Here is a 26,960-nt window from a genome sequence, read left to right on the forward strand (position 1 = left end):
ACTGATTCACATTACTTATATAAGCATAAATATCTCCAATGGGTTGAGGCTTTTCAATATTCTTATCAATGGCTTGGATAAAAGCAGAGATTACCTTATCAGATGTGCAAATAACAAAAAATGGAGAAAGAGTAGTTAGCACTCTGGTTGACAGAATCAGAATTCAGAAAAGAATTGGTTCATTTGAGCTAAAACTATTAAAATGAAATTAACAGAAACAAAAGGAAAATCTAAATCACCTTTATAAGTATAATATGAAGAAGTCATGGCCAAATAGCAATTTGCCTAAAAATGACTTGGGGACTGCAAACGCAATATGAATCAACAGTATGGTTTAAAACTAAAGTAGTTTTAGGTTGGCCTAAGAGGTACATACTGTTTAGAACTAAAGAAGGTGATAATTCAGGTGTATTCTACTTCAGTCATATTTTTTATGTTTTATTGTATTTACAAAGGACATTGAAAAGCTAGAGTATCCAGTGATCTAGGAAGAGCCTCATGTTCATATGACAAGATTGCTCAGAGGAATTGAGCATGTTCAGCATAGAGAGAAGACTCAGGATGGCCATGATAGTTACTTTAAAGGATAGTCTTATGGAAAAAGAATTTCCTTTATTTTCCTTGGACCCAGAGAGTGGGATAGAAGTAATGAAGGAAAGTTACAAAAGAAATAAATTTAGGCTAAATATAGAAAATTAGTTCTCTAATAATTAGAACTGCTCAAAAGTGGAATGCACATGTCCTTTATTCAAATAAAGAAACAAAAACATCTATGACTTTTGACACTACTAGATTTATATTCCAAGGAAGCCATTGATAAGAAAATTCCCAGAATACAGAACCTGAAAGAATTGAAAGCAATGTAGGAGAATTACTGGGGAATGGCTAAACTAATTGTGGTTCATTCATGTTATAGAATATTATTGTGCTACAAAATAAGACAAACATGGTGAATGTAGAGGAGCATGGAAAGATTTATAAGGATTGATGCAGGATAAATTAAGCAGAAAAAAAGCTCCTCAATACATCATGGTCATAAAATGTAAATTAAAAGAATAACTCCAAAACAACTGAAACTCAATTTTTCAAAATTACAAAGAACAAATGTGGTTCCAAAATAGAAAAATGAGAAGATATTCACTTCACACTTTCACACTGTCTGCATTGAGTGTTTGACCAAAAATGTTACAGATAGCAATTTTGCATATTTTGCCTGCTTATAAACTTGCAAGTTCATATTTTGAACATTGTAAAAGTATTTGCATAGTTGCTTGATGAAATATGCAAAAAAGATGCTGAAGAAATTTGTGAATATAGAAGATAGTAGACCTAGCCTTCTCTCCATATGAAATATTTACATTTTAAATCAACTTGCAGAGTACCCAGCAGGGGTGAAGTTGAAGAGTGCTTGTTTTCTCAGACATGCAGTCAGAGAAATGTCAGCGGGATTGTATTTAAAGAAGGGGGAAAAGGTCAGGAAAAATATAAACCTCATAAATTTGTTTCCTTTAATTAAGTTTCAAGTGCAAGAATCTTATGCAGATGCCTCATGGTTAAGTTTTCTTTGCAGGTTGAGGAATAGAAATGATGTGGAGCTGGCTCTGAATCAGCGATATTACATTCTAATTCTTAAAATCCTTAGAATAATGGAGTTAACAGGGCCTCTTCAAGCAATGCAAGGTAGAAACATTCATCAGATTGCCTGTTAACTTCTTTACTCAAGGCCAAAGAAGAGGATGAATCTGGGGATACTAAAATATATTATCTGATGGTATTGAATTAAAAATATAATTTTTATTTGATAAGCTTCATTTCCAGATTAATAGGTCAATGGTTTAGAATCATGGCAAAAGTATTCTGAGAATCATTTACTACGGTTAATCATGATAGAAATAAATGAAGGACCATAGCAATGTAAAATAAAAAAAAAAAACAAACAAAACAAAAACTCTAAGCAGCTAAAGGAGCTGTTTCATATTGAAACAGCTCTGCATTAACTGGTATAAATTTTATCTGGTCATAATGTATTACTTGGGCTTTATTGCTCTAATCTCTATCCTACCATTTTGTTTAAATTTTGCTATATCAATATTCATTAGAGAAATTTTTCTATAGTTTTCTTTTTTTGTCTTGACTTTAGTTGATTTAGGCAACAGCACTATATTTGGGCCTTAAAAATTTTTTGTAGAACTCCTTCTTTGCCATTTTCCCAAATAATTTATATAGTATTGGAGTTGTTCTTTAAATGTTTGGTAGAATTCACATGTGAATCCATCTGGTCCACAAATGGGATATCCTATAAGTGTTAAGTCCTGTTTATATTATTTATACAATTTTACAAATTCTAATCAATGCAAGGATCAACTGTGAATTCAAAGGACTAATAAAGTATCTTGCTTGACTCCTGACAAAGAAATGATGTACTCAATATGTAGCATTAGATGTATATTTTTAGATATGGTCAATGTTTGATTTTGTTAGGGTTTTTTTTGACTATTTGTTTTAAGTTTTTGTTAAAATTTTTTTTCATAGGAGGGAGAGAAAATAAAAGCTCATTAACTGAAACAAAACAAAACAAAACAAAACTTCACCCAGTATTAGGTCCTATTTATTAGAACTCAAGGTGGCTTCTGCTTTGCTAAGTTTCTGCAGGATTTTCTTTTTTTATAGTGTTTTTTAAAAAATCTTCACCACTTTAAAATTTAGTAAATACTTAATAAAAGTTTTTAAATTAAGTTGGAACTTTCCTATTTTGTAAAATGAAGATGCAAATTCTTGATCTTTTTTCATTTGACATAATTTGCTATCCGATTAGAGAGAATTGGTTTGTTAGAAATAAAGTCTAGAGAGAGGATTTAGAAAACTACTTTTAATGGTACATTTGAACAAATAAACTGAACAAATTCTGAAAAGCAATCATTTTATTCATTTTTCAAGGGTAAAATCCAACATTTGAAAAATGGTCTAAACACCACTGAAAAAAAGCAGCTTATTGACTTGAAACATTTCTATTGATTATTGTTATTGTCATAAGCCCCAATGCTAGCATATACTACATGTATCTTTAGATCACTGAGTTAAAATTAAAGCTACTAATGTGCTTTTTAATCTTAATCTTGTTCATATAAAGGTAAAATTGGTAACTTTGTAACAAAGTTTTATCTTTTGCTGTATATGTCACAAAACTTTTTTTTTTTTTTAAACCTATTCAATGGGCAAGTTTTGTGACCTTTTTGCTCCTGTGTGAAACTGTGTGTCCTTAATTTCTTTTGGCTTCTGTGTTCTTGGTGTATTTAGCATCTGATATTTTGTCTTTTAACTGAAGTAGCTAGCTTCCTTCCTTCCTTCCTTCCTTCCTTCCTTCCTTCCTTCCTTCTCCTTCCTTCCTTCCTTCCTTCCTTCCTTTCTCCTTCCTTCCTTCCTTCCTTCCTTCCTTCCTTCTTCCTTCCTTCCTTCCTTCCTTCCTTCCTTCCTTCTTCCTTCCTTCCTTCCTTCCTTCCTTCCTTCCTTCCTTCCTTCCTTCCTTCCTTCCTTCCTTCCTTCCTTCCTTCCTTCCTTCCTTCCTTTCTGCCTGCCTTCCTGCCTGCCTTTCTGCCTTTGTTTTTTTCTTTTTTCTTTTAAAAATATGACCATAGTGTGACTTCAGGAAACAGAATTTTCTATCTATAAAAAGCATTAGAGCTTTAATATTTCTTTTGATTAAAAGTGCTACTTAAAATAGCAGGGGAGGTCAGAAATCTGTTCTTAATGTTAAGCGATTCTAAAATCATGATGCTTTTTGTGTTTATGATGTTTTATGCATTAAGAATCAAATGTGGTTTATGCCCATACAAGTATCATATTTCATCTTCCCTTCTAAATACTCCAAGCTTCTGAAAATTCATTTCTTTTAACTTTTAAGGAGACTTGATGTAAAATGTGGCTTGACTACAGTCTCCTATTAATCTGACTCTCAGCTAGGAATAAATTAATTTTCTTTCTTTTCTTCTTTTTTAGATCCCACTTTAATCCACCCAAATTCTTCAGTTCTAGGTCGAAAGATAGCTGCTTTACTGAAAAGACTCCTTTGTTAAAGACTTCCAGGGAAGAAAATGGGTGAGGATTTTCTTTGCATAATTAAGACATTCTTGAGTGTGACAGTATGCTAGTTCTCACTTGAATTCATTAAATATTTACCAATTAACTACTGTGTGTTAAGCTACAATGTATCAGGCACTGTGCTAAGAGATGGTGGGACACAAATGAGAGTCCCTGCTGTTAATAAGCAAACATTTTATTGTGAGGATGTAACATCCATCTATCTATCTATTTATAGGTAGATAATATATATACACATATATATCTTATATGTACATATATGTATATACCTTATATGTGTTTATATATTTACATATAAACACATATAAGGTATATACATATATATATATATAAATAAATATATAAACACATATAAGGTATATATACAAAGTAAATTTGAGAAGCATCCATGACTGGCATATATAAGCATTTAATAAATGCATATTCATAGACTAGTTGAACAGTATGCTCCAGAGTCAGGAAGACTAGATTGGAAACCATGTCCCTGACATATTGTGTAATCCTAGGAAAGTTATTAAATGTCTTAATGTTCCCAGGTGACTAAATTTATTAAGTTGCCAAGTAATTGAGAGAGAGTTTTAATGATATTCTGACCAGACAATCCCAATGCTGATGAAATCCCTTGTCCAAGTCCCACCATCTCTCCAAAGCAAGATAATATAAGAAAGAAGAGATGATCATGTTGAGATTGGAAGGGGTCCCAAAAGGTTGGGGATTGCAGACCTGTGTTGAGAGGTATCTCAAAAGAACTTGCAGGCTTGAACCCATTTCCAAGTCAAGGGACAAAGTTTATTGTAATTATAACGCAATTGAAGCAGGCTAAGTTCCAAAAGAATTTAGCAAAAAACCAGAAGCAAGGAGAAGCATTTATCCAGTTTTTCATGTCATTGATATGCTAATTTTATGACCTAGAGGTAGAACTGAGGAGTGGGTCTCAGGGATTTGGTGGAAACTGACCAGCAGACCTAGGAATATCCTAAAGCCAGAAGACTTTAGAATCATTGACAGACAAGATTGTCAGAACAATAGCATCCTAAGGTTAGAGAGTCTCAGGTCACTAATATAGCTCCCCTAAAGTCTAAGGGAAGAAATATTATTATATTCCTGGCCAGAAGACTTTTACGATCATTGACAGACAAGATTGTCAGAACAATAGCATCCTAAGGTTAGAGAGTCTCAGGTCACTAATATAGCTTCCCTAAAGTATAAGGGAAGAAATATTATTATATTCCTAGGCCAGAAGACTTTTACGATCATTGACAGACAAGATTGTCAGAACAATAGCATCCTAAAGTTAGAGAGTCTCAGGGTCACTAATATAGCTTCCCTAAAGTATAAGGGAAGAAATATTATTATATTCCTAGGCCAGAAGACTTTTACGATCATTGGCAGACATGACTGTCAGAACAATAGCATCCTAAGGTTAGAGAGTCTCAGGTCACTAATATATCTCCCCTAAAGTCTAAGGGAAGAAATACTATTATATTCCTAGGCCAGAAGACTTTTACGATCATTGACAAGCAAGATTGTCAGAATGGCATCCTAAGGTTAAAGAGTCTCAGGTCATTAATATATCTCCCCTAAAGTCTAAGGGAAGAAATATTATTATATTCCTAGGCCAGAAGACTTTTACAATCACTGATGGACAGAGAACAGTAATACTCCAAGTTTGGGAGTAGAACCTCAGGATCACAGATTCCAGTCAGAAGATTTTAGAATCACTGACAGATTGTTAGAACAGAAGCTCCCCAAAGTCAGGGGGACCTCCCTAGTGTTGTTTTCCTTAGAAGCTATATTCCACCATTTCCTTTCTCCGTTAATTTGAACCCCTTCCATCAATGTACAGTGTAAAAGGCTTTAGGCAGGGCTAAGGCTGGGGCAAGGGATTAGTTTAGTTTTCAGGGTCTTAAAAGCCTTGGCCTGGTCAGGAACCCACGAGGGAAATTGTGTCAGGGTCTTGAATAGAATCACAGGGGGGCTGGGCAATAACTAAAGTTAGGTATAAAATCCAGCCAAGCTCAGGAAAGTTTCTTTGAGGAAGGTTCAGGAGTGATGAAATTGCTTCCTTTCTTCTGTGAGCAAAGGGGGGGGGGAGTTAATTTATGGTCCAAACCCTTTACAAATTGATAGACAATGTTGAGCTTTTGGACAAAGAAACTTCATAGCCCTGGGTGGGGGAGGAAAGCTGGAAGTCAGGGATTTTTATGGCTGCAGCCAGAGAAGACTCTCAGTGAGGCTGCACAGATCAAGATATCATCTCCATACTGGACAGCCAGGGCCTGTCCAAATATGTGGGGGCTATCCCAGAAGCCTTGAGCTGCCTCCATCTTATGGACATGACTGCCCATGTTAATTGGTGGGCGTTGTTTCCCTGGATTTGCCCCTTCATGGGCAAGAAGAAATTGTGAATCTTTATGCAATGATATGCAAAAGAAAGCATCTTTAAGAGCTAAGGTAGAAAACCACTATATCCCCTAAGGTACTTGTATTGGGCTCATGGCTTCTACTGACCATTTGCTATGATTATAGAAAATTTCTGTAAGAGGAAAAAAAACAGGGATATGATTATAACAGTATTAAAACAGGTCCTTCAGGCTTCAGCCTGGGAACACATACATGACAGGATAAAGCATTCTTAGATCTGTTATAGCCGATCATGCAGTAATAATTCTATCTCATAACAGAATCAGGTGGGAAATAAAAAAATGGACCTGGAAAACTGAGTCAGAAGGCTCCCATCTTAAGCAGAGGCTAAAGTTGTCCCCCCAACTCTTGTCTAGATAAGATGTCCACCTATAATAGTTTAGGAAGGCATGTCTCTGAGTATAGCTTATGGCATTTCTCTTGAATTGTGGGGTGCTAACTTAATAATCAGGCAATGAAATTCAAAACTCAAAAGAGTATCATTACAATCCCAAGAAATTTTATCTCCAATAGCAAATTCTACAATCATAGCTTAGGGCTAGATACATTATTTTAAAAAGTTTACCAGGACTTACACACATGCTCTATCTAATATATATATGTGTATATGTGTATGTATGTGCGTATGAATTTAAACTTATTCTGCTGCAAAGGATCAATCACTAAACAAGCTTACAGATTCTTAGTAAACACATTCCTTGTTTAGAAACTATACATCCTAAATAGGTTCATTTCTCAGGGCTGATGATCTTGCTTATCCTGATGGTTTCTGGCAAGCTTACAAATTAAGAGGAGTTGACAGAAACCCCAGGGATGGGGCTGAGCTTGCTGTTGCCCACCCCAACTATTCTTAGTATTTTCATGGGTTGTGCTGTTTGATACCTCTCCCCACTCTGTGAATGGGGAGGTGTTATATACCTCATACTTGGAGGTGAATTGATAAGGCTTTCACCTCATCCCTCTTGCTCCACACACAGTAATTACCAATTTTAGGCTTAACATGATGACAATAACTCCAAATAGCTTAGTTAACAATTTAAAAATTTTCCCAAGATAATAGCCACATATATAGTATTAACTGTAATTTTTATTCCCTTAAATAAATTTCCCTTTTGTTTTAGGGAGAAAACAAGACAATTCTTAAAATTGAAATAGAACAAATTTTACAATTGATTTAATTTCAGTTAATGAGATTCCCTAAATTCTGATCAAATATTCTAGACAAACTGAATTATCATCTGATTATTTTCCAATTCTCACAATTTTCTTGTGAGCCAGGAAAAAGTGCCAGTTTTTGTTGACAGGGCCTTCAGAACTCAAAAGCAGGCTGTTTGTTGCCAGAATTTTAAAAGTTGTAGTAAATTGCTTTTTTTGTTTTCCTAAAGTTCCCAAACTCTTAAATCTTCTGTTAACACTATCAGTGCAAATTACATATTCCTTTAGTGGGCTTTAATTAGAGCTCCTTTAAAACTGATTTTACTATCATATCTCAAATAACAAATTTCCAAATTATTTTACACAAACATAGAAATCATTTATTGACATTGTATATTGGTCACATCTAAAAACCCACAAAGTTATCAAATATGAAATAATTATATCCAATAAAGCATTAACTTTTATATAGCATTTGTTTTATGCTAAGCACTTTTGCAGTCATGTGATCTTCACAACAAAATTCATTATTATTTCTCTTTACAATTCAGAAAACTGGGCAGAGATAAAAATAATTTGCCATAAATTACATAGCTAATACATTTCTACAACTGAAACAGAGAATGGTGGGCTTACCAAATGCAGAGGCTTTCTCACCTCACACTGCCATGCTGGATGGTGCTAAGTATCCATATCCTTTCCAAGCAGTTCCTGGACAGAATCTGCTGAAAGCTGGGTTGCCTGGTGTCAAGGTGGTAGCTTCAGATGCCAGGGCTCAGAGAATGCTGACCATGGAGCCTGACCCCCACTCCATCTTCATTCCCCCAAGCTGGGTTGGGGAGATGTTTGGTAAGGTTGTGTGGGATCCCTGTGGAGCATTCTCTTTTCTTAATCTATTCTGAGATGAAAGAAGTTAACAAACAGAGGGACTTGGACTAATTGATTTTGTTAGCAAGTCTTACAACTGAGATACACTCAGGACCATTCCAGGGAGTGGAGAAGGGTCCCTTAATACTTTCTGGGGTGCTTTCCCAAAGGAGCAGAAAGGGACTCCTGGACAAGATAGAAGTCAAGGAAGGGTTAGCAAAAAGTTGTTACTTATCTTTTTTTTTTTTCTTTCAGAATGAGATAAATACCTGGAATTATCCCCAATGTTTCAGGAATTTTTTTCTTTGCTATATTAAAATGACATTGCCAAACTTATTAATCATTGCTCTCAAAACTTTGAGAATCTGTTAAGTTGTTATTTTAATTTTAATTAGCTAATTTTGTTTCTGTAGCCCCCAACTTGACTAGAGCTGAGGACCACAGGAAAAAGTTAGGCTTTTCCCCGTCAAGGATGTTAAGAAATCTTCCCAGCATTCTAACTACAACATAGGTTTTTTTTTTCCCTTGCTGGTTTCATTTTAAATCTCTGCAGGTAACAAAATCTAGCTCACAGAACCAACATGACACAGACATTCTGCAAAAGAGATACAGAAACAAACAAAAATGACATGAAAGAGGACAGTCCCATCTTTGCCAAAAGCCGTAAAATTTTGCCAAAAGTCATCCTATAGCACTTTGTCTTTTCTGGCTTCCTAGAGAATGTGAAAAGGTGTGGCAAAGTTTCTCTAGAAACAGAGGAGGCTAAAAACTCTCCCCATACAGGCCACCAAATGTTGAAGTTGGGAAAGGGGGGACCCCAAAAGGTTGGGGTCACAGAGGTATGGCAAAAGAATTTGCAGCCTTGAACTTATTTCCAAGTCAAGGGGCAAAATTTATTGTGATGATAAGGTCAATTAAAGTGGGTCAAGATTTAGCAGTGTGAAAGGATTATCCAGTTCATGTCATTAATATGCTAATTTTATAGCCTAAAGGTAGAACTAAGGAGAGGTCTCAGGAATTTGGTTATCTTTGGCCAGCAGACCTAGAACTATTCTAATGCCAGAAGACTTTAGAATCATTGACAGACAGATTGTTAGAACAATAATATTCTAAGGTCAGAGGGCCTCAGGATCCCTAATATATCTTCCCTAAAGTCTAAGGGAAGAAATATCAGTATATTCCTAGGCCAGAGGACTTTTATAATAATTGACAGACAGATTGCCATAGCAATAGCACACTAAAGTTGGGGGAACCTGGGGATCACAGATTCCAAAGCCAGGAGACTTTAGAATCACTGACAGATTGTTAGAAGCACCCCAAAGTTAGGGCGACCTCCCTAATTCTGTCTCCCCTAGAACCTATATTCTGTCAAGTAGAAACAGCCCTAGAATTGGAGTTCCAACCCATTAATTATTTTATTACAAATATATCTTTAGGCAAGTAATTTCTCTAATTGGATCTCAGTGAAGAAGAAGCAGGCAGAAGGCTCTGAGATCAGTTTAGCTCCATGGTTTCCCCCTTTGGGGAGGTGGTCTGCTCTGAAATCTAAGTTATGTCAAACTCCTGAGACCCACCCTCTGTAAAAATCCCAGTCATGTCCCTGAGATTAAATTTTTCCTAGAAAACCTCCTGTGAGCTATCTCATGGCTGCTGCCCTTACATCTTGAGCACCTACCCCTGCCTCCCATGATTGTTATGAGGATCAAAAGAGATAATAATTGTAAAGTACTTAGTAGAATGTCTGGCACATAGTAAGTACTGTATAAAATTTAGTTATTATAATTACTAAGCCATTAAATAGAAATAAAAGGATTATAGTCATATTGGCCCTGGACTTGAGAAAACAAGAGTTCCTATTCACTTTTAGATTCTTAACAGCTCTGTGATCCTGGGGCAAGTCATTTAACTAACTCCTTTCTGCCTCAATTTCTTCAACTTTTAAATATAGCTTAACTCAGTTTCTTGCATTTAGAAGATGCTGGATGAATGCTTATTTTCTTCTTCCTTTTTTCTTCATCTCTGCCAACATTGTGACTACACTGAATATTTTTTTCAGATTTTTTTTTTTGAATTGACTTGTTCTCTCATTCTGTTTTATTTTTAGAAAAATAATGGTTTCTCTCTCTCTAACTCTTAGAATCAATACCTTTTAAACAGTGTTTCAATTCACTCATTAAATTCTTCTCGTTTTAGTACCATAGCTATAACTCACAGAATTCTATATCAGCTGCTTTGAAAGAGCTTGAATTTACAAAACCATATTAGCCAAAACATAACTTTAAAAATAAAAATAACTTTGAAAATTTAAGCAAAGCATAACAAAGCTGTAAAAATATCTATAAAATTGATTCATTCTAAGTTTGTAGAAATTAGTTTTTCTTCAGTTCTATACCAAAGTGAGACATGCCTGTTCAAGAAATCAATTATACAATGCTCTGCATAAAGCAGCTGTTGTTTAAGTGTTTGTTGATTTGAATTGATATGGAATCCAGTATCTAATAATTAAAGAAAAATGAACAATTTTTGGAGGCTAAAGGATTGACTATGTGCCACAATGAGTACAAACAAATCAGTTTGGGATGATCTGGGGATTGATGCTTGAAAAATTGGTATAATAATTCATTTTGAAGGGTTGGTCACTTTTCTTATTTCTTATGTAAGGATTGTGTTGTTCTTTGTCCCCAGATTCAACTTATGAAGTGTTTTCAGGTGGTATGTTTTCAATAATACATGCTAACCCTTCTTGTTAAATACTGAGCTTGACACTAGTTACGCTCAGTATTTTGTGGGATAGATGTTGGTCCTGGGATGAAAAAGCAGAAGGTAATGCAAGTACATTGAGAACAGCCAACTATTTCCCCTATATCCTGGTCCACAGAATGTATGTGATTGCTATGATAGAATAGGAATTCTTATCCTGGGATCTAAGGAGACAAAATGCTTGGATGTGTAGGTTTCAAGGGGTCTGTAAACTTTATTTTGATTAACCTCCATATGAAATTTAACATTTCTTCAATTATTTCCTAAAGCATTCTTATTACGTGGGGGGTGGTATAAGCATTATCAAATTGCCAAAGGTAACTGTGGTATAAAAAGGGACTTTTGCTGTCATAAGAACTAGAGCCTGCTGGAACAGATGGTACCTCTCCTCAGACCATTATTCTATTCCAAGAAGGAACTCCCAGGTCAATGCTGTGGTAGACAGATTGCTAAACACTGTTAATTACTTTGGGAAAGACCATTTTTATCTCTACTCTTAAATATATTCATTCATTCATTTTAGATCTTAAACTGGTTTTCATCAGCATTGGGAACTCCCTGTAAGAAAACTTCATTGATACAAATCTGTAATTGCTTTACAAATTTTTTTAAAGGATATGTTAAGATATCTTAACTCTCTCGCTCTCTCTATTTTTTTATTATAGCTTTTTATTTACAAGTTATGTGCATGGGTAATTTTACAGCATTGACAATTGCCAAACCTTCTGTTCCAATTTTTCCTTTCCTTCCCTCCATCCCCTGCCCTAGATTGCAGGTTGACCAATACATTCTTAACTCTCTTTTAAAGGATATGTTAAGATATCTTAACTCTCCTCCTTTCCCCCCCCCCCCCTTTTTTTTTAAAGGATATGTTAAGATAATTTTGAAACAGAGAGTTAATCTTTTCAGTATTATGTTTTCAAGAGTATGTTAATGGGAGTGGTAGTCCATACCTATAATTTCTATTAACAGAGAGTTTGAAGCTGGTAGATCCTGAATTTGTGGATTCTGAGCTGCTGTAGACTAAGCCAGTTGGATGTTTTTCTGCAAGTATAACATCAACATGAGGAGCATTTAGAAGTAAGAGAACATGAGATTTCCTAAAGAGGGACAAATCAATCCTAGACTGGAAATCAAGTAGATCAAAACTGCTCTGCTCAATATGAGAACAGACTCGTGAAAACTTCCTAAACTTCTAGTCTGGGTGAGATAGGGAGATCTAATCTTAAAAAAGGTGGTCTATTACATTTTTAATTCTTTTGATTTGGGAGTTTAATTATATTGATAGATTAGGGAAATGCTATAGATAGAGTATATCTAGATTTTAACTAAACATTTAATAAGGTATATAGACTGATGGAGAGAGACATAGACTATATAATATTGCAGTTAGGGACATTTGGGATTTAATGAAGAGGTGGTTCCAAAAAGTATTCTTTAAAGATCAATGTCCATTTAGAGATCTTTCTATAATAAAATACTAAAGGAATCTGTGCTTGGTTTTGGATTAAACATTTTTTTATAAATGATGACTAAAATGTCTATACAGCATGCTTATCCAATTATAGAATACAAAAGGTAGGCAAAATAGTTAACATATCAGATATGAAATCAGGATCCAAAAATATCTTGACAAGGTAGAACACTAAACCAAATTTTGTAGGCATAAAGGTAAAATCTTATACATGTATTAAAAAAAAACAACTATGTATAATATGGGGAAGGCAAGACTAGACAGTAGTTTATGAGCAAACTCAATGATTTGGCAGGGTGACATGGTAGTCAAAAAAATAATTCAATTTTAAGTTGCATTCAGAGAAGCATAGTTTCCAAGAATAATGAAATGAGACTTGTACTTTGCCTTAATTGGACCCCATATAGCAGTAACATGTTCACCTCTGAATCCCATACTTTGAAGATACTGAATAACCTGGAAAACATCTACAAAATTTGAACCATGCTGATGGAGAACCTAAAATAGTCATTTTCTGTGAGAATTATTTGATGAAATAGTAGCTATCGTTAAGAAATATTAAAGGACTATCATTTTAAAGAAGGATCAGCTTTGTTCATCTTGGTTCTAGATGAAACAACTAGAAACAATGAAATGCAATTTTAAAAGGAAAATTTAGACTTGATTTATGGAAAAAATCCCCACTATTTAGAGCTATGTTTTAAAAATTTTTTATTGCACTGTATTATAGAAATCTTGTTTTAATCTGTGAATTTAAAATAAAATAAATTAGTGGAATGTATTGGTAGTAGATTTTCCTTAAATGGAAATCTTTTTTTTTTTTTTTTGCTAAGGCAATTGGGGTTAAGTGACTTGCCCAGGGTCACTGCTAAGAAATGTTAAGTGTCTGAGACCAAATTTGAACTCAGGTTCTCATGAGTTCAGGGATGGTGCTCTATCCACTGTACCATCTAGCTGCCCCAAATGGAAGTCTTCAAAATATAATATACTAAAGGGTAAATGATTTATTTCCTTCCTTTCTTCCTTCTTTCTTTTTTCTGAGGCAATTGGGGTTCAGTATCTTGCCCAGAGTCCCACAACTAGGAATTGTGAAGTGTCTGAGGCCAGATTTGAATTCAGGTCTTCTTGACTTCAGGGCTAATGTGCTAATCTAGCTGCCCTGGAGTAAATGATTTCCAAATATGGATTGGAGTAGATGGCTTTTGAGAGCCCTTACAATTTTGAGAGGTCATGATTACATATAATATAGTACAAGACTCTCATGAGAGATTCTGAAAGAGTTAAATTATTCTCCTCATTATATGTGAGTGAAAATAATCCATAAATTAAAATTTTGGCTATATTTATGTCTATTCAGCAGATGGTAGAATGTAGTATTTATTTCTTTCTCACCTAATATTTCTTAGAAGAACTACATAATTGTTGAAGATTAATGATTATTTTAAAAGTCTGTGCTATGTTTATATCATTTGTTACCTTGTTAGATGTTACAGGTTTTACACAACATAATTTGCCTCTCTGGGCTTCTTTTTGTGAATGAGTCCTTTTTTATTGCTGTGAAATTAAAGCAAGAGGTATGCATCTGGAAAAAATCAGAATACCCCTATTTAATCGGCTCATTAGATATTTTTGGCTCATATGTAATTGCTCATTCTTGCAGATTTTTGTTGCTGCAGTGTAAATATTTTGGTCCCAGTAGTATTTCAGCACCCAAACAAAGTCTGTTATCTAGTGCATCTTGGTTTTTAATCAAAATGTATCTGCAACAAGAGAGTTATGCTGAAGGACTGAATGTCCATTGACAGTTATTTTATAAAAATTCTGGGTTTTGTAGGTTTATTTTGTAGCCAGCCATTTTGTGAAAGCTATTGATTTTCCCAATTATTTTCTTTGCTGATTCCCTAGGGTTTTCTAAGTAAACTTATATGTGATAAGCAAACAGTTTTTGGATAATTTTCATTAAAATTGACAAGTTAACAGAAGCATCAATATGTGCTTTTGATGATAAGAAACATGGTACAGTGTTAAAGAACATGACTTAGCATATGTAGACTTGAGTTAAATTCCTGGCTCTGTTGTTTACTACTTATGTGACTTTGGGTGAATCACTTCAAATTTTGAGGTCTTATATTTTCCAGTTGTAAAATGAGTAGATTTCTCTTGATGTGATTGATGGTATTGGACAAATCATGGGGCTTGGAGTCAAGAAGACCTGAGTTTTGAATCAGACTTCAGATACTAGCTAACACTATATCTAGCACATAATAGATGGTTTATAAGTGCATATTCTTTGCTCTCTCTCCTTCCCTTTCCCTTACCATCTAATTTTTTAAACTTAAGATACAACTATCTTGTATCTTAGATTCCCCTATAACTCATTCTATTGCGTTCTGTTCACATTCCACTGCCTAGCTAGTCAAGCATAGATAATTACATGCAACTTCTTCTCAGGTCCATGTTTAATAGGGGACAAAGAGCTATAAACTAAATTATACTGCTTCCAATCCCATAAAAGAAGACCCCAGAAGGACTTCACATAGGAAAAAAGGAGTCATTTATATGAAATTTTATTATATCAGTTATATTAAGGAATTGTAGTTAAACTTTATTGAGCCTTGATTTATATTTGGATTAAAAAGAGTGATGTTGTTTTACACTGAATAGGAACTCAGTGGAACTAGTTTGGCTTTTGCTGTAGATATCCACCAACAGGAACAAGCAACCCTTTTTTGAGAAAAGCTCTATTTATAAGTAATTACTGATAGACTGATAAATAGACTAAATAAGAATTGGGCTTCTTCTGAGCAAGAATTCTATGGCCAGGCAGCTTGAAACTGTAGGGAAAGAGATCGATATTGAGTTGGAGGACTTGCATTCAAATCTGGTTCTGCTGCTTACTCTTGACTATGTGATGCTTTGCAAGACATCTAACCTCTCTAAACTTCAATTTCTCATCTGTAAAATAGGAATTTTGGATTAGATGGCTTGTAAAATTCCCCCCTGTCCCCTCCTCACCCCTCCCCAGATTTCAGTCTTAGGATCTTGTGACTTCAGAAAAAATTTCCATTTTATATGAGTAAGGGGGTCATTAGCTCATTTGTAATTCTCCCCAATAAAATGACTTGATTACATGGATGTTTACCTAAATCTTTATTGAAAAAAAAATAACTTAAAAAAATGTTTTCCAGATTACAATGCAGGACTATTTACCATTCAGTTTCACTCATGGATGATGAATCTTGGGACAGTAGCTCTGTTGAGTGGGAGCAAAGATGCCTGTTAGGAAATGAAATTGTCAGCTTCTCCACATCTGCTTCCTCAGAGAAGAGTGAATTTCTGGACAGTTTTCCCGTCAAATTCAATCTATCAAAACTGAGGTAAGAATACTTCCTTTATATCTCAAGTGTTACCACTGGAAACTCATTCTAGGTAGATAAAGCATTTATTTAGTTTTTGGTGTGTGCTAGGCAATGGGCTAAAGTCTGGAAAAAGGAATATAAACAAAAAGAAAGATAGGGGCAGCTAAGTGGTACAAAGAATAAAGCACCAGCCCTGAAGTCAGAAGGACCTGAGTTAAAATCTGACCTCAGACACTTAACACTTTCTGGTGTTTCTGTGACCCTGGGCAAGTCACTTAACCCTTATTGCCTCAGAAAAAAAGAAAGATAAATCCTACCCTCAAGTAAAGAGGTCAGGGCAGCAATTCCTAGTTTAAAATAAATATATGACAATTTCACAATGGCCATTCTCTTTGCCCAAAGGTAGTTTTATTTAGAAGAAAAGGTTATAGACAAAATGAAGAAATAAAATAGGCACCAGAGCAGTAAAATGAAATAGAGTTGAGAGAGCAATAGGGTTACCAAGGAAAAGAGTTTGGAAGACATTCATTAAAAGAATACACTACTATACATCACAAAGCCTGAGTATGCCATGTACTGGCAGGTTAGATCTATAGAGTAGTTTAGCAGATTAACCAGTTAGCTATATTAAAGAGAAATGTACCTTAAAGGGAAGACTATGAGGGATAGAGTATCTCATAGTGGGCTTAGTTCTGGAAAGGACTCAGCAAATATATATATATATTTTTTTTTTTTGTGGGCACATCTTTTATAGAGAAAATACAACCTTAGGAGTTTCTCAAGGGAAGAGGGGAAATACCAGGGAAGAATTTGGTAGTTCAGAGGAAAGGATCAAAAAAGAGCCAGATGGAATGCACCTGGCAGACCAGATCCCAGGTAAAGATGTGTTAATCAGTATCTCAAAATTGTTTAAAGATGCCCAGAGGTTTGAGGGGTAGACTGTGGAGGTTGTTAAAGACTTCTCTTCTCACAAATCACTCTAGACAAACAGGATAGTCTGGGACTTGGTTATGCCTGATAATAGCCAGATGGGCTTTTTCCTGATGAGGGGAAGAGAATAAGCTCAAAGTCCACATCACAAGGAGCTTATATTCCTAAAGAGTGAAGGCAATATATAAAAGGGTATTGTAAAAATCTGGACTGTCAGAAGTGGAGCCAGGAGAGTGGGCTCTTGCTTAAATGGAGACTCTAGGGAAGAACTCTTCAAAAAGAGGAGGGGATCTCCATCATGAGGTATCTTTAAGATGAGGCTGCTGCAGTGGAAGTTGAGAAGGCTAAGGGAGTGATGAGAGGAATTACAATACTTTTCTATAGCTTTTAATAATCATATATCATTTATGTAATATAAATTATGTCTTGGTAGGTCGAGTTAAAGCTTTAGTCTTTAGCTGATGTAACTGGAAAAAAAATGGTTCTGATCAATTCTAGGCTTGGTTTAAATGTGTGACAATGGGATTTAATTTGTCTTGAGATTGAGTTGAGTTATGTCTTTCCCTTCTACTGCACAGGACAAAACAACCTGCCTCTTTCCTTTATCCTTAGTCTGATTTCATATCTATCTACAATACATTATCCTCATAAAATTATGCCTCTTTTCAACAAATTCATGCATAAAATGGGATTTGAGCTGAATCTTAAAGGAGTCCAGGAAAACTGGGAGGTGGAGGTGAGGAGGAATTACTTTCTAGGTAAAGGGGACAGCCAGTGCAAAGTGCAGAGTTGGGAGAAGTGGATGAGAAATCTCAGGATAAGTATGTATATGAGGAAATGGGGGAGGCTTCAAAATTTGAGATTTATCTTAGGAAAGCCTAATGGACCATTGTTCCTTCCTTCCTTCCTTTGTTTTTCCCCTCCTTTCTTCTTTTCTCCATTTTTCTAACAGTTTTATTCAGAAGTTATATTTGGGAAGTTGGGTTACGTGGTATGACTGCTGGAGAAAGATATTTTTTCCCTCTTGTACTTCTGATGTGAACTCTAAACCAACCCATTTTGTTCTCCTTGTTAGGAAATGCTAGTGGTCCCTATTTTGTTAGCAAATAAGGATATGAAGCCATAACTCTTAAGCAACTCATCCTGCCTCCATTGTTAGTAACTTTCATCTATCCATTCTGTCTCCAGATCTTTAGATAAGCCTGGGACCAGATCAGTCAAGGAGACTCTCTGGTTCCTTCTTCATCCCCCCATTTCTTCCCAAACTCCTCCCACACTGCTCCCCTTCCTCCTTAGACCCTGTCCTGGCTCCTTCTATCCCCTAAGATTTTAAAGGTCCCTGAATTAGAAGAATATTGCTTAATAACTGCTTTTCTTGGTCATTTCTAATTAAACCCATGAGCTATTTCATGTTACAAATGGGAAATCTTTGTTCTTTGAGAGACATCTATGAAATGATTTCTTTATGTTGAATGAACTATTATGCTCTCCCAAATCTACTTCGTATAACCACATCATTTCTATAAAGAGAAAGGCTTTTGAGGGAGAGAGAGGACGTGGAATTGTATAAAGAGCATAAGAGAGTTTGAAGATAGGTTCTAGTGCTTGCTTTGATTAGCCATTACACTATGAATTACCTAGGTGACTAGAAACACATAGTATAGTCATATCCATTTCCTTGATTATAAATGGGGGATAACAATTCTATTCCCTTTGCCTCTCGAGTTTGTTCTGAAAATCAAACTTAAAAAACTTCCCTCATAATTTTATGTACATTACAATTTTAAAATATTTTTTTGAGAAGGGAACCATGAATTTCACCAGACTACCAGATGTCCATGACACAAGAACCCACAATCTGGGGGCTGAATGTGTTCTCTATCACTCTTGTATCTATTGGACAATCTGGACCTACTTATCAACTTGTGGTTTCTCATCTATTTATTCTAACTACATTTTGCACAATTTGTCCCCTTCACCTAGAATATTTTTCCTCTTTACCTCTGCCTCCTATTTTTTTTCTTATTTTCTTTGAGATTCAGCTTACATCCCATTTTCTGCAGAAGGGCTTTCTTGCATGCAAATTTCACCTTAATGCATTGAAAAATCACTGGGCAGTGATAACTTTAGCAAGTTATTTTTTTATTCTGAGACCCAGTTTTCTTATTGAAAAATGAGTTGATTTCTGAATTTCCTCTTTAGCATTCTATTAGCCTTTTGTTTAGAGATACTTCCTTGGTTCCTTGTTATAGTTAAGCTATGTCTTAAAGTTCATCTTATTGTACACTTACATACTAGACAGAAGTAATAAAATTAAAATTATTTAATACCACTTAAAATGAGGACAAAACTCATTATTGTATTTGGTTGACATGTCTAGAAAGTGCTGTACATGATAAATGAAGTAACTTAAAAAAATCTTTTAAGCTTGTCAACTCTGCATTTGAATTATGTTGTATGCATTTGAGTTATGTAGGAATAAGTAGTACTGAACTTGAAGCAGTTCAATTAATGCTTCATATTTTTAAAAAAGAAATGTCATTATGATTCCCATTTAAATAGGAACTGTTGAAACATAATTTGGAAGTGTGGAATGGTAATTTATCAAATGTATTAAATCTGAAAGAATGTTGAATAAGGTTTTAACATTTTCAAAAGTTTCAAAGGTTCAGAACGTCTTGAAAAAATGGTGGATTAAAGCTGTTGGTGTTTTATCAGATGGGCAGAATAGTTAAAGAGGTCTGCTTAGTATAAAAATGTATATACATACACATACACACATATACACAAACGTATATATATATGTACACATATACATATATATACACACATGTATATACATATATATACATGCATACATAGATACACATATACACTTAAAGAAGAATTTGTTAAGCACCTAGGTAGGTACTGTGCTAACCTCTGGGGATGCAAAGAAAAATCAAAATAGTTTCTGAGCTTACATTTTGGGAAATAAAAATTATCAAGGAAGTTAAATATAAAAGATACACAAATTATTTCCAGAGAAAGGATACTAGCAATTTATTGATCAATTAATCAATCAATCAATATTTATTAAGTACCTACAATGTGCTAGACATTGAACTAAGCACGGGGGATACAAACTTGTATATTCTTAAAAAGTTTTGCTAATGTAGGCAGTAATGTCAGTCAGACTGAGTAATAATCATTTTTCTTTCCCCTCAAGTTGCTCTTTGGCTTTGGACCAGTCAGAATATTTGGTTAGTGTATTTTACTTAAAATAGCATTTGAAAATAGAGTATTTCTATTACATCTTGTGAAGTAACTTGACTGTCATATCTTTTATATTATTATATTATATAATGTTACAAAAAATAAAAATTAAAAAATTAAAACCAAGAAACAAATATATAATTTTTAGTGTGAAAGATTTAGAAAACTCAAGTCTTTAAAATACTTTAGTTTTTTTCCCCAGAATGGGGGAAGGAAGGGAAAGGAGCATTTATTAAGTGTTTATTATACATCAAGTATTGTGTTAAGCAATTTATAAATATTATTTTGTTCCTCATAACATTCCTAGGAGATAGATGCTATTATTACACTATTATTATTCCTACTACTAAGTGGAGGAAACTGAGGCAAACAGAAGTAGTCTCTGACTTTTGTAGTCACTCAGATAATAACTTTCTGATTCTGGATTTATATTGAAGTGTTGTTGTCTAGCCTAGCTCTCAATTCACCATGCCACTTAGCTGTTTGTAAGGATTGGAACTGGTTTATTTTTCACCAAGTAAGTTTTGATCAAATCTCTTTTCTTTAAAAAAGTATTCTATTCAGAAATAATCCACTGTTTTTTTCAAGTTATCATCCCAATGTTATTTTGTATACTCAGCAATTTATTTAAGATGATCAGGTTGTGTTCAGAGGATTAGTCTAGCTCATTTTTGGAGAAGCAAACAGCTGGCTGCAAAATGATGAATAGTTTTGGCTACAGGAACTCTGGAAGGTCATCTATTAAATTATAGAGTGAGTGCAATCTGCATTGATGGAGGGAGTAACCACAATGACAACATTATAGACCCTTGAAATATTGAAGAAAAAGACAAAGATTGATCATTCTAGCCATTTACAGCTGTTGGTGTTTCAGCAAATCTGCTGCATGGATTTCCATCTTAATATGTTTCTAAAAAGCATGTTTCTTTTATTTTTAGAAGCTGCTTAAAATGTCTGAAAGTCACAGGCCTTTTTATCTTTGGAGTTGTATGTTCTGTAAGTATTGTCATTTAGAAATTTTGACCCAGAGTAACTATAATTATAATGGGTTTATCTAGATTTTTCATCAGATCACTCAGCTATAATAGTAGATAACATTCCTATGGTCCTCTATGTTACCTTACTGGATCCTTGCAAAAACTCTGTGAATTAGGTTTTTTATTCCCCATTTAATCAATATTGCAATCCAGAGTCACAGAGCAAGTAAGAATACAATGCACTATTTGAAATCAAGTATTCTTGACACGAAGATCGGCATTTCATCCGCTGCTGCTCACTTCTTCAGAGAACATGAATTCTTTCCAAGTCTTTCTTGTTTCAGTTAGCTAGTGCTAGATCGATTTTTAGCAAAAATGGAGCCTCATGTTGGATAGAGAAGAATGTCCTCGGTTTGTGACTTTCTTGTTTGCTCCATAGTCCCTTGGAATATGATCATCTCTTGATCAATTGAGGCCATTGGTTTCCTACATGATGAGCAATCTAAAAAGGTACTTTATGGTGTTTTGAAAGGATTTAGACCATTTTTCCTGCAGATTTAACTTTCCAATTAAGATTTTCTTAAGCTAATATTGGGCAGTTAGGTGGCCCAGTGGATAAAGTGCTGGGTATCTGGAGTCATACAGAATCATTTTCCTGAGTTCAAATCTGGCCTTAGACACTTACTAATTGTGTGACCCTAAGCAAATCTAAACTTAACTCTGCCTCAGTTTCCTCATCTATAAAACAAGCTGGAGAAAGGAAATGGCAAACTGTTCCAGTATCTTTGCCAAGAAAACTCTATTGAGGTCATGAAGAATCAGATATGACTGAAATGTTTGAAAACCAAAATTAATGTTAAAATTAATTTTTATTTTTTGAATAATTTTCATTTCATCAACTGATGATCTGGGGAACTATGAAGAAAGGGGAAGTCTCATAGGTATATACTGAGTGAGTTGCAGGCAGAAACTTGTCTGTGACTCAAGTTTTTTAAAACGTTTTTTACTGCTTATAACAGTTAAATAAATCATTGATAAATCATTCATAATTAATTGAAAGGTAACTATAACTTGCTTTGTGTGTTCCCTTGTCACTCTCCTTCTTGTTGGGTCTTTTGGTGTTAAGTAGACATTTGCCCAGAATATTATTGGTAGTCTTTGTTTCAAAACTTGAGATATTGGGTCATCAGACTGCTGCACATGTTTAGATTATAACTTATGTGTAACCTCTTAGTGATCCATAAGTCTCATTTAGTCTTGTTAAATGCAAGCACCACTCATTTTCCTTATAGACATTAAATTGATTGTCTTTTTAATTAATTCTGAAGTGTAGGAAAATTACTCCATCAGTATTTGGTGATTTAATTTTTGTTGCAGGATCTTTGTAGTTGCTTTATTTTGCAATGTAAAGTAATTGTTGATCAATCATCAGGATTCACTGTAGCTAAAAGTGTTACAGATTCTCAAGAAAGAATAATTGAGAATAAGGTGGAAAATTTTTAGATCCATAAATTAATACCATTATTATACTATTTTGCATCTGTTGACAAGATTAATTAAATGCCATTGCTATAATTTCATTAACATACCTCTCCATTGCCTAGCACAGTGCCTTGTCAATAGTATTTAATGAATATTTGTTAAATTGAAATTGAATCATCTTAGTTAATGTGTTTATTTATAATTTTATTTTCTAATTATTACAGATTTTATTTAGCACATATCCAGATCATGGAAAATCCTGGCAGATGTTGGCTGTGTCACCTCTGGAAAGCTACTGTATCCAAAATATGCCCTGAGGTTTTCAATCACCAGTCAAATGAGAATTTTAGAATTGCAGACCATGTGAAAATATATCATTTTTCTTTGAATTCCACAGCATAGATTATGATTCTTCTACCTAAAGTGCCTACTCATGTGCATTTGTAGCAGAATACTTGGTGAAATATGGCATATTCTAAATAACATGAGGGGAGGAAGAGCTCCCATAGCAGTTGATTGAATTGTGAAAAATCATGCAGAGAGTCAGGGGTATATAGAAATTTCAAAATTCTTCTCTCATAACTGTGATTATTGTTGCCTCTCTTTAAATAGCCTTGTGCATATTTTGAAGTCTGATGTTTGAATATAAATCTGATTCATAATGCTCTAAGACTTGAGAGGTCACAGGAATCTATCTGTATTAATCAGAAAAGAATAGGACCTCTAATAATATATGTTGGGATCGGTGTTTCCAATGGAGTATAATGCTACCTAGATCCTAGAAAACAAATAAGTCATGGCAGGAAACATGAGGGAAACAAAGGCAGTAAATGCTATATCTGTGTGACAAAAACCAATAAAAGAGATCAGTATTGAATTGAATTCTAAAACCCTTAGCAAGGGACCCCTCTGTAGCCTGTGCATTATATCTCCCTTGCATTCCAGAGCTGACTTGTTAATGTCAGTACTTTATGGCAAGATAACTCTTCTTGTCCCAACAGTCAGACATGAACCATTTTTCTTTCTTTCTCAGTGTTTGGTGAAATGGTACAGATACCACAAAACATAAATAATAGTGATGGCTTTTACAATTTGAATTCTCCTTTGCCATGTTGGAGTAGTTTCTTAGTGTTGAAAATGAAATTATATTGAATTCTCCCAGGCTGTCAATTTAGAACATGTAAACTATTTTTAAAAAATGAACTTAGATGAACAACTTCCTGCAACAGAATCTCATTCCTGAGCCTGGGTTCAATAACAACATCTCACCATCTGAACTAGATGACAACAGTAGGCTGAAAGTTTGATGGTAAATAATGTTTGAGATTATTACCTTGACAACATCTATCATTTGAGATAATTAAATTTTAAAAGAAAAATAATACACTTAGTATTCTGAAAGATAATTTTTTTCTTGGTATCTTTTGTATTTCTTGGTATTCTGGCATTTTTCTTGGCATACTTTTAAGTTATAAGTATAAAATATTTAATGTGAGATGGACCTCTTCCCCAGAAAATGACTTTTTAAAACACTATTTTTTTTCTTCTTTTAAAAAAATTTTATACTAACTTTTTATTGACAGAACCCATGTCAGGGTAATTTTTTACAACATTATCCCTTGCACTCACTTCTGTTCCGATTTTCCCCCTCCCTCCCTCTACCCCCTCCCCTAGATGGCAAGCAGTCCTATATATATTAAATATGTAAAACACTATTATAAAATAAAAATTCTCATAAGGTGAGAACATGCCATCAGTATCATTATCAGGGAATTCCACATAATTTAAGTCTGCAGACCTTTATCTATATTTATAAGATGTTTTTTTACTGCTGTGTCTTATAAAGCCCTTTGCCCAGTGTAATATAGCATTTTTTGATGAGGCAAAGTTATCATTGTGAACATCAATACATATACTATAACAGCATAGTTTTACTCTCAGGAGTATTTGTAGGGACATTATCTCCCACACCAAATGGTGTGCAGTCTGAGACTCCAATTATCAATATTGATGTCTTATTTCTCCTCTTTAATTGTCACTGTTGACTGCATCCGTGTTCGGCTATATCCTTTCTCTCTTTAAATTCCTTGCTGCTTGTGATCTGCTCTCCCTTTTACCCCAGGAATTGCTGCACAAAACTAGATATCTAAGTCTCGTAAATCAATAATCTTAATTTACACAGTTCTAAACCAGTTAAGTTTTGATCGGAAAGTGGCTATTTTCTTTATTGTTTGGAGATTTTTTTGAGGGGGAAGGGTATGGGTTGGAGAAGAAACTGATTTCTGATGAATAAAAACAATCATACGTTTAACAACTTATATTCTCATGGAATTTTAAGTATTATACAATACTTTTCTCAAAACGATACTGTTTTAGTTGTGTTTTGGATTTTTGAAGAAATGTAGAAAGGGAAATAAGCATTATTTAACCTCCTCCTATGTGTCAGCTATTATACTAAGTCCTTCACAAATATTATCTCATTTAAATCTCACAGTAACTTTAAGAGGTAAGTGGTATTATGAATCTCATTTTGCTTTAAGGCTTTGAGGCAAGTAGAAATGAAATGATTTGCCCAGGGTCATCCAGCTGCTAAGTGTCCAAGGTCAGATCTCAACATCGAAGTTTCTGACTTTGGACCAGTGACTTATGCAGTGTGCCATCTAGCTGCCTCCAAGTCAGATCACCAAGTGGGTTACTCATGTAAATTGAGTTGCCCTTTGGTGTCTCTTAAAAAAATGCTGTTTTTATTGGCGAATATTTTTCAAAGATTATCTCTGAATCACAATATTCACATTATTCTCTTTGTTCTCTTAATCTTTTACCTATTCACTTTCCTTCAATCCTCTGTTATCTTCATGACAATAATAATAATAAAAACTTGACTTTTTATAGTTCTTTAAGGTTTTCAAGGCTGTTAAAAATATATCCTTATTTGATCCTCACAACAATATTGTGAGGAACTATTATTAACTCTATTTTACAGACGAGGTACAATGCAGTGAAATAATTTTTTCCAGGATCCCACAATTAAAAGAATCGGAGGCATAATTCAAACTCATATCTTTCTGATTCCAAGTACAGCATCCTAATGCATTGCACCATCAAACTGAAAATGTGTTCTTATTCATGAGATGGATATGGTCAGCACCAATAAGAGGCAATTTCCTAAAATATTTATTATGAACTTACCTTTACAATTAAATATACTTTATAGCAAATATTTGGATGTGACTTTCCAACATAGAAGCTATTCATAAACCATCACCACCTCTTTGATTTTGTTTTTGTTCATTTATCTTGATATATTTTTCTATATATTTACTTTTTAATTAAAATCAATTAATAATTTGAACTACATTTTTCTGCTTCTTTATTGAACACTGTGTACCCACCACTGTATTATGCAATATGAAGGACACAAAAATATGAAATCTGGTCTTTGGTCTCAGTTTATGGTATAATGGGGAAAAGCCAGATTAATAATAATCCTTCTGGTAAGCAGACATCATATACCTTAAAAATGTTTTCATACCACCATCACTTTTCTGCAAACCCCATCCCAAGAACCCTCCAGTATAACAAAGAAAAATAAATCATTCTGGCAACCACATTTACAACATGTAGCATTAGCTGTAATCTACCTACTATCTCTTTACTGACAGGAGGAAAGAAAGCACACACATTTTATAAAGACTTTTGCAGCCTTTCCAATAGTAATAGCTTCTCTTACTTTAGGTAACTTAAAAAAATTCTTAAAAATAGTTTTGATTTTTGATTTTAATTAAATATACTCTCCCAAAATTCCATATGCATAATACAATTCAAATACATGGTTCAATGTAAAGTCATGAATCTCCATTTCACACTTTACTTAAAAACAACAACGACCACAACAAAACAAACTATGCGATAAATAATGCATATCATTTTCAAAGCTACTCGGCTTTCTGAGCTTTCTTTTTAAGTATCTGAAATATTTTTTTTCTCTCTCCTTTCCCACCCACACTAGAGAAATCCAGCATTAGACATAGATATGTATTTATATATAAAATCATACTATACATAGTTTTATTTGTCAGCTCTTTCTTTGGAGGTGGATAGCATCTTCCTTCATAGGTCCTTTGTAGTTGACTTGAATATTTATAATATTCATAATAACTTAATCATTTATAGTTTTCT

General features: G+C 34.2%; 1 protein-coding gene across 1 annotated transcript in view; it reads left to right on the top strand.

Moving 5' to 3' along the window:
- Positions 1-291: 291 nt before the first annotated feature.
- The window catches only part of OCA2 (OCA2 melanosomal transmembrane protein), a 533,107-nt gene continuing 506,438 nt past the window's right edge, over positions 292-26,960 (top strand). Inside the window, exons 1-5 of the mRNA XM_051990569.1 lie at positions 292-368; positions 3,997-4,095; positions 15,967-16,155; positions 21,261-21,318; positions 23,006-23,078. Coding sequence (XP_051846529.1) covers positions 292-368; positions 3,997-4,095; positions 15,967-16,155; positions 21,261-21,318; positions 23,006-23,078 — 496 coding nt within the window. The remainder of the gene's footprint in view (positions 369-3,996; positions 4,096-15,966; positions 16,156-21,260; positions 21,319-23,005; positions 23,079-26,960) is intronic.

Source organism: Antechinus flavipes, chromosome 3 (genome assembly GCF_016432865.1).
Source record: "Antechinus flavipes isolate AdamAnt ecotype Samford, QLD, Australia chromosome 3, AdamAnt_v2, whole genome shotgun sequence".
NCBI lineage: Eukaryota > Metazoa > Chordata > Mammalia > Dasyuromorphia > Dasyuridae > Antechinus > Antechinus flavipes.